Consider the following 9,326-nt stretch of genomic DNA (forward strand, 5'->3'; position numbering starts at 1 on the left):
ACGCGGTTTGTGTTCAGCCGCGTGCTTTTCTTGTTGTCTTGTGTGAACACGCGGCTTATGAGTTTTCTCATTAGCTGCGTGTTCGTGTCTCTTGTTCTAGCACATGGCTTGTGATTTGTTTTGCTGGCCATGTGCATGTGTTTTGTTTTGTGTGAGCACATGGCTTTTTGTCTTTGATTCGGTGTGCCATGTGCTCATGTCAATTGTCTTGACCCCTCCCATCTTGTTACCTGATTATTAGTTAATTTGCCCCACATGTGCTCCCTCGTTACCCTCCTCATTTGCTCTCCATTTATTCTCCTTGTGTTTGCAGTCGTGCGACAGTTCGTCATCGTCAATCCCTGGATGTGTCCAGATCCTGCCTTGCCTTGCCTTGCCAGCCTGTTTTTCCCCCACGGGGTAGTTTGTGTTACCGTTTTGTTTATTTTTATTACCAATAAAACCCTTTTTTTCTGTAATACTGAGTCCTCGCTCCATCCTCTACCCAAAACCTTGACACATCCTGTTGTCTTGGGCCTCTGTGGAATTCGTCTCATGTTTCAACCATGTTTTGACCAAATCTTAGATTGTCTGATTCGGTCTGATATCCTACACAATGAAGCAGAGTTTGGTATATGCACCATGGGCATGCTAAGGATCATGTATTACACAGCTACTCAACAAATACATAATTATGTGTAATTATGTGAAATATTGATTAGGGCCAAAACTGTTATATAAACATAAATGTACAGTATATTATCTTACAACATTCTGTCTATGAAAAACAATCCATTACAACAGAGGTCTTCTACCCTGCTCCTGGGGACCCACTGTCCTGCAACTTTTATTTTCAACCTGCTTCAGCACACCTGCTTGTATAAGTACTTCAGGTGTGTTTGATTAGGGTTGGAGCTAAACACTGGAGAACAGTGGGTCCCCAGGAGCAGGGTTGAAGACACAAAAACACAAACACTACCAGAATATTAGAGTAATATTAATGCTGAAGCCCTCCAATTTAGTTTTCAATATAATCATTAATTGAGATGCAAGATGTCACCAGCTGCATTTGTAACAACACAAAAGAAAGTGAGTCTGCAGTGATATGGGAGAAATTAAATTAGCCTGTTTTAGTTACCTGGATGAGAGGTCTGATACGTGATTATCATTATGTTGTATGCCACAATTTACCAATAAGTGACAAGCATTCCAGATTGCTGCGAATAATCTTCAATAATCTTAAACCACATATTCCTCTATAATAATTGTAAAAACATCCATTGTGTAAAAATTTCAATATTATTAGTTAATGACTATCTTCTGACCACCACGGTTTGGGCACTCACCTAAACAAGCCTCTTTAATTTCGGTCTTGTCTGTCCTCTGTATAATCTTCACCACAAATATCACAGCCAGCGGGGTGAGGAATGAAATTGCCTGTAAAGAAAGAAGAACACAATATCTCTGCTGCATCCTATTTCACACAAACCCAACATTTCTGTCAGGAACACTATCGTCAAAGATGATTGACAATTAGCATACAGTTTGGATTGGCGGTGTGGTTCTGTTCTGGGCAAGAACTCTCTGTGCAACCATGCAGCCTAGCATGGATGAGATTAGGGGGAGCAGCGATAACCCCCCAGAGTAAACAGAACAGAACCAGCATAAATGTATTGCAGATATCATTAAAATTCAATAATTTTATGTACAAATTTTAGAATTAGTCTGATTCAATTGGAGAATCAGAAGGCTGAATCCTGACTGACAGAGGAGGAGTTGGGGATGAAGGAGAGTAATTAGCTATTGATCAATGCGAAAACTGCTGATAATACTGAAGGACCTTAGATATAAATGCTTAGATAGGTGTCATATTCCCATAGGTAGATGGGGATCAGCTGAGAGTCAGCTGATGTGAGCTTGACTGACGTGACCTGCCAGAACTAACTCTACGCTTGATGATTATGACTTAAAAAAAGCTTTTTTTCTATTCAAAGGCTGATAGGCCTGACAAAAGCAAAGGCTTCTTCTGCCACCTCATTATGTGAATGTCTTTGTATGTTTAGATTATTTTCAAAGTAAGTTAAGGCTCCTATACAAATGTTCTCAACCTCCACACTCTCTACGGACATCATATACTGCTTCCTCAAAACAGATTGCACAAAATGTGTTTTAATTTTGACTTGAAATTCCCGTTCAATTCAGTTTTGTCAATACGGAATTTAACAAAAGTGACCATTCGGTTTTTTTGGCCTTTGAGAGACATATTTTCAAAAGATTCTAAAGCTATACTGTGACATTCATGGGACCATCCACTGAAAGTAAACCCTACAATGATGGATACCAGCTTAAGGTGGTCAAAATTATTACTGGAATATGGTACTAAGTTGGTTGACCAAAGTAACCTCGGTGATATGTCTAGTAAAAATTCACTAAAACTGATCCACTGGAAACTGCATTACGATTGAGGACATATTTTATGTAGAGGGAGCTCTGAAATGAGACATATTTATATGATCATAATGCTCATATACATTTATCCACTAGCCAACAAATGCTTTTGATCCAAATCACCTACCCTTCCTTTAAAGGGGTGTAACAAATCAGCTCATGGGGAAATATGAATAATTAATCATAACTAGTTATAATTAATTACAAATATTTAGATCCGCTGTAGATATTTACTTGACCTCTCAGGGTCAACTGTCTGTCAATTCTTAAAGAGGAGAGAAATAAGGGATGAAGTTTTGGAACCATTTGATATTCAGCAGATCTACCTCCTGAAGGAAACATCAGATTCTTAGTTCAAACACACCTTTGTAAAAAGGTGCAAATGATACCTAATGTATCAATTAATAAGACTAAGTTTTACATCTGCTCCGGCGGCGAAACAATGGCGGAATGATGACAGCTCACTCAGGGTGGGTCTAAGGTAAGACACCAGTCTAGTCTGTGCTGAAACGCTACTGTCACTCAAACTATCATGGGAGTGGCCTGTCTGTGTGACGTCACCTGAGATCACCTCGATTTGAGAAAGGGGAAAACATTTAACCAGATTTTAAAAAAAAAACACTAGGTGGATTTTTATCATTATAGGGTGGTTGTGTACACACATTGCCAACACACATTTCAGTTCAAACAACTTGTAAATGTGCATGTAGCATCCTATGTATGACCCCTTTAAGGGAAATATTTACTTAAAATATTCAGTTAAAATTTGGGACTAAATTTATATTAACATTTTCACTTGAAGATGTTCAAATGCCTCTGCAGTATCCTACAGACTTCTACCAAACCTTTACCGATTGCACTGAAGATCTCATTTGGAAAAATGTACATAAAACATAATAGTCATAAATGTAATGGATGGGGTTGGTAGACATCCATCCAATCACCACAGGGAACCCTCTCCAGAATACTGTCTGTTTTTTTTTTTTTTTGGTTACTTGTTACCTGTTTGGTACCATATTTAATGGCAGTATTGCCAGTTCTCGCTGACTTACCAAGAGTAATTTTTTTTCACTGTATAGCCCTATTGTTATGACCATTGTGCCTGCTTTGTTTGACCACTGCCTCTTGGATTACTGTTTCTGCCTTGTTTACCTTGTTGCCTTGAAAGAGCATTCTTTGTTATACTTAAATAATTCCTAACATCTCTCACCCAACCAACAAGCCAACTATGAGGGTCTATGGACCCTTCCCCCGAAATGCGACTTACACCTCAAAAAGGCAGAACAGGCCCTTGGTTACCATGGTAACCAGATAAACCTTATGACCTAAAAGTATGTAGAGAGAATCTTCCCCCCTACTTAATTCTCTCTCTTCTAACAGACACATACTGCTATTGGAAATGACTTCTTTCATTAATTCATAGACACATTTTTCTATGACCTTCCTATCATCATATCCCCAGGCCGTTGTGTATGATTACTACCTTCTTGTATATGGTCTTGTGTATTGTATACTGTTTTATGCATGCTTATGATAGACCACTAGTTAATATAACCTCACTGTGGCGGGAGGAGCAAACGACAGACACAGTGGGTGCCTGCCGGGAGACCGGTCTCTTCCCCGTGCATGCACGCTGGTGTCCTCGTGGCCTGACCGGTTTCCGTCAGGCCTCGGAGAGGCTTTTATTAACAGAAAATCAACACAAAATGTCCAAATCCGGGAATAAAGTGTCCAAAGGGGAAATAGTGTTCAAAATAAATGGGGATCTGGTGTCCTCGTTGTGCGGGGAAATGGTGAAGGTGGGACAGTGTTCGAGAAGGAAGGGTCCAGGTAAGGGGCAGAGTCTGGCGGCTGCACGTGCGCCCCTCTTGGTCCGGGGAGCGAGGGGCGGCGGCTTTTTCTGAGAGGCTTTGTCCTCCTTGGCCCACGGCGCTTCCTCGGGGATTAAACGGCCTGGCATCCTGACCCGACAACTGTGTCACGGGTGCGGTTCACATCCGGACCGTGGGTCTGGCAGCTCGTGGCTCTGGCAGTGCAGGAGTCCCTCTACGCACCCTTCCTGGACCCACAAGGACACCAGCGTGCATGCACGGGGGAAGAGACCAGTCTCCCGAGGAGAGGCGCTCGGCATTTAACAGAGGTGGTGACGAGGCTCCATTCACTTCAGGTGTGCCTCATCACATGCCGCCAGACCTGGATGATTCTGCGCCCCTCCTCTCTCACACACCCACTGCTGTCCGGAGCCTGGCGAAAAGCGGCGATTAAGGGATGGGGTGGTGATGATAAATTAGGGGGGAGGCAGCCGACTCGCCACACTCACCTATATACCATGTTTGGTATCTACAAATTCACATTTTGATGATCTAAATGAGACCTATGCAACATATTAGTGTTCTAAGAATCTTTAGTAGTTTTTGCATCAACACCCAATTGAATTACATATGCAAATTACCATGCTCGAAAATAAAGAGTTGAAAACTTTCCCTCCTAAAGTGTAGATCTCCATTGGTTTTTCGACCACCTCAGAGGTGTGTCCTCGACAGAACTTAAAGGGCACCTATTATGCCCCTTTTTACAAGATGTAACATTGGTCTTGGGTGTCCCCAGAACCTTTAAGAAGGTCAGCCTGATATGCCTCTCTCTAAAAGTGTAGATGTTTCTCTTAATGGCTTGGTTTTTGAGTGATGATGCACCTCCAGAGGAGAGATAGTCTGTCTTTTCCACCTGGGACATCATCATGTAGCCTGGTGCCTTTGAATCCATGATATAAATCGACGTTGAGGGCACAAAAACAGGGGATGAATATGGCTTACTCCATGAAAGAGATATCTCATGGAAATCACCAAAGAAGGGGAGAGACCATCGCTGAGGTCCCTACACTTGACTTCCTGACAGAAACCTGTCATCTAGTTTGGAGCATTTGGGGGTCTCTTACTCCTGTGGCCAATCCAGCTTTAATCTGACCACTGCACAAGTCACCACCTCGAGTAAATCCTCATATGTTTAATAAACATATGAGTAACTCCTCATATGTTTAATAATCGTGGGAGGAGCACTCGCTCTCAGTCTCCATCTCTGCAGAAGCAAAAACTGCTGTGTCCTCTGTCTGATCCGAAGAAGTGCCAGGGCATGTTCAGAAGCACAAGAACCTCCAGATCTGGCGAGAGCACAAGAGAAAGTGGAGGACCAGCCTCTCAAGCCTTATCCAGATCAACATACGATCCTAACAAGGGTGCAGCAGCTCGTTATTTGTGAAAGACAGTGAGCCTAAAGCGAAGCACATGGATAGGAAGTGAATCACAGTACTCACACTCGCCGCCCTCGAGCGCGAGATTAGCTTGTTCTTCCCCCCAAACACTCCAAGCAGATTCACTTGACATTATTAATAAGTAGATTTAACTTTCACTTTCAACTTATTTTCTTCCATTTAAATGATACCGCTTTCAGCAGCTCAACAGACACACAAAGGGGTCTCTGAAGACAAAGAAACATGAAGGTGTGTCCATTTCGCATACATTTATAACCTCTCAGGTGCACGCATTACAATGATGTCACTGACTGAGGTTATTTAAGCCAATTCTTGGTGTTTAACACACATGCTTCACAACCGGTTGAACAAAGAATGTTCTCCTAAGCGTTATTGAAACGCAGCATCGAGAGTAGATTTTGAGAGGGAACATACTGAACCCAACAAATCAGTGCAAAATAACAGAAAAGTGCATCTCTGAAGCTACTCGTCATTAGGTATATGAAAGCAGTGTGTAAAATGTACGATTACTTAATAATTAAAGAAACTGGACAATTCATTAATAATTAAAGAAAGACAACCATGCAAAACGCATCTAAAATTTCCTTAAGAGAATACAAAATATTAGTGGTCAGAATTCTTTCTATGTGCAAGTATTACTATTAAAAATCTAAAACAGCCAATGCATTTAGTGAGTGAAACGTTCCGAGGCAGGATTTCAAGATGCTAAAAGTGTTTGGCAGAGGTAAAGTGGTTCAGTCTTATTGGTATCTGAAAGCATGATCAAATTAGCCATAATATTTGATAAAACATTGCAACATGCAGAGGCGTGTGAATGATGAATACTGTGAAGGTGTGGATTTCACAGATTTCATCATTGTAGCCACTATGTACAGATATCGTTGCACATGACACTTCTGTATAAATAATGTGTGGTGGAAACGTATTGGTATGGCATGTAGCAAATTAGCTCAAAAGGGAAATATTTATAATTAATTACAACTGGTTATAATTAATAATAAATATTTAGATTACATCTTAGTATTAACTGTAGCAGAATCAATATTACAATTATTTGATCTGTCCATCCACCGAGCAGACAATATAATAATTGATCAATTCAAGGAAAGACTATTTTCCTGGCCAAGGAATAATAGCTTTCCTACTTTATGCAGTAATAGCAGTAGTTTAGCATGTAGCAAGAATCAACATTCAGTGACTCCGAATTGTGAGCAGCACACAGAGACAATCAATTGTGAATATAAAGGATTTAATAAATTAAACTATAGCTAACATACAACTAAATCAAGCAAAACACATATATACAGAATGAAGGAAAGTAAGGAAGAGAGAGAGAAAAGCAAAATAATGGCAGTATTTCACATCAATTAACCACAACCTAAGGAGAATCATCAAAGAATCAAAAATCACCTTAAAAAGGGGACTCAAACTTAAACTTGCATCTAAATAGTTGTAAACGGTTACTTGCATTGGCTTTGTTGCTGAACAAGAGTCCTGATGCGGTAGACAGGGAGGCTCTTGATGAGCTCTTTAGGAGTGAGCTGGAGGTTTTCCTTTGGTTCTTCTGAAGATAGGAGAGTCCACAGCAGATCGACAAAGTTACTTGAAGATAAAAACTGCCGGAAAATCAAACTCAAGAGGAGAGTTTTGAGGAGTCTTGGATAGTGTCCGTCTCAAGAAAAAGGTTTTTGAGCAAAGATTAGGCTGAGTTAATGACTTTTGATAGTTCCTATCCACACCCACCTTTTGGGTGGAATAGCCAATACCAGGCATGAATTTTTGAGCGGGAGAAGTTTCTTTGTCTCCCTTTATGGCCCATTTGCATGTTTATGGCCGGTCTGGAGGATTGGTGCAGTTTTACCCAAAATATAGTACAAATAGTATGATGCATTTCACGATCACATAGTGTACATCATTGTTTGAGGAATAAAGAGATTTTGATCATTTAAACAGATCATTTTGATACCAAGAAAGAAACATCTAGAACAGTGTTTCCCAACATTTTTTTAGTCGCAGCACCCTTTGGAAATTTTAACAACTTTGTGGCACCCTACAAAATTAATTTTGTCACAATATTTGAATTTCTAACTTCGATATGATACTTTGAAAAGTATCGATATTCGGTACAGCAGGGAAGAACTGCAGAATGTGTCATATATATATATATATTAGGGGTGTAACGGTACACGTATTCGTACCGAACCGTTTCGGTACGGGTCTTTCAGTTCGGTACGCATGTGTATCGCATGAATACAGTTTTTTTTCTTTTTTTTTCTTCTCAGGAAATTCAAATAATAAATGGCATTTTGACCGTCTTTTATGTGGCATGACAGATCGCTGTATAAACGTCTTAGAGAGCCGCTTCTGGGACAGTTCAGAAACGTGCTGGTATAATCCCAACACAAGCACTGACTAGAGCGGCCACGATCAGCTCCGGTTCCCGTGTCTGAGCCGTGACGCACCACAGATTTGTGCAGAGCAGAGCGCAAGTGAACGCGATCATTCCTTCCTCTGTACTACTAGTTTTAACACAAATAAACATGACTGAACATCTCATGCCTCATGTAATTGCTCAATCAGTGTTTCAACTGCGGAAAGACATCAACAATACAGCGTGGAAATAAAATGTCATGTAGCATTTAATTTACCTCAGCAAGTCATCAGTGTCCATAGCTCGTTAGTTCACTAGAGAAATTAAGTCTAGAGAGGAGCATTTTGCGAAATATTACACCATATACTCATTATATTTTACTAAGCCTGTTAGTCTTAATTACTTAATGTACAGTATGTTTAAATTAATCTGTTATGAAACATGCTATGACAGCCATTGTGTAATTTAATATATTTTAACAAAAAGCTTAGAAATTGTATTATTTATAAGTTAATTTAAAAACTGCATTACATGCAATTTACGTTTGCATACAATTTTTTATTTTTTTTTAAGTTGAGTGTTGATCATCTATTTAAAAATAAATAGCAATTAACCTTATAATGTAAAATATCTCCCTATAGTTTTAAACATAAGCTGAGGTAGATTTGTATCACTAAGAAAATTTAAACTATAACTGAATGTATTTAAAGAAAGAGCAACTTTAAAAAAAAAGTTTAGTTTTTCCCCCTGCTGTACCGAAATCATACCGAACCGTGACGTTAAAACCGAGGTATGTACCGAACTGTCATATTTGTGTACCATTACACCCCTAATATATATATATATATATATACATATATATATATATATGTATATGTGTGTCAGATATTTTTAATATTATAAATTTTTTTTGTCCATGGAGGCAATCAGTATGCTAATTTCTAATGAGGAGAGCAATTTATTTGACATTTTAATGAGCGGCCACGATCAGCTCCGGTTCCCGTGTCTGAGCCGTGACGCACCACAGATTTGTGCAGAGCAGAGCGCAAGTGAACGCGATCATTCCTTCCTCTGTACTACTAGTTTTAACGCGAATAAACATGACTGAACATCTCATGCCTCATGTAATTGCTCAATCAGTGTTTCAACTGCGGAAAGACATCCACAATACAGCGTGGAAATAAAATGTCACGTAGCATTTAATTTACCTCAGCAAGTCATCAGTGTCCACAGCTCGTTAGTTCACTAGAGAAATTAAGT

The 9,326-nt window shown here is 39.7% G+C and overlaps 1 protein-coding gene across 1 annotated transcript in view; it reads right to left on the reverse strand.

Annotated features, from left to right (window-relative positions):
• Nucleotides 1–1,218: 1,218 nt before the first annotated feature.
• LOC107568729 (phospholipid phosphatase 4-like) overlaps nucleotides 1,219–9,326 on the reverse strand; it is a 135,834-nt gene continuing 127,726 nt past the window's right edge. Inside the window, exons 3-4 of the mRNA XM_016254720.1 lie at nucleotides 1,326–1,416; nucleotides 1,219–1,235 (exon numbers count right to left, since the gene is read on the reverse strand). Of these exons, the coding sequence (XP_016110206.1) occupies nucleotides 1,219–1,235; nucleotides 1,326–1,416 (108 nt within the window). The remainder of the gene's footprint in view (nucleotides 1,236–1,325; nucleotides 1,417–9,326) is intronic.

The sequence above is a fragment of the Sinocyclocheilus grahami genome, unplaced genomic scaffold (assembly GCF_001515645.1).
Source record: "Sinocyclocheilus grahami isolate Dianchi unplaced genomic scaffold, SAMN03320097.WGS_v1.1 scaffold1276.1, whole genome shotgun sequence".
Classification (NCBI taxonomy): Eukaryota; Metazoa; Chordata; class Actinopteri; order Cypriniformes; family Cyprinidae; genus Sinocyclocheilus; species Sinocyclocheilus grahami.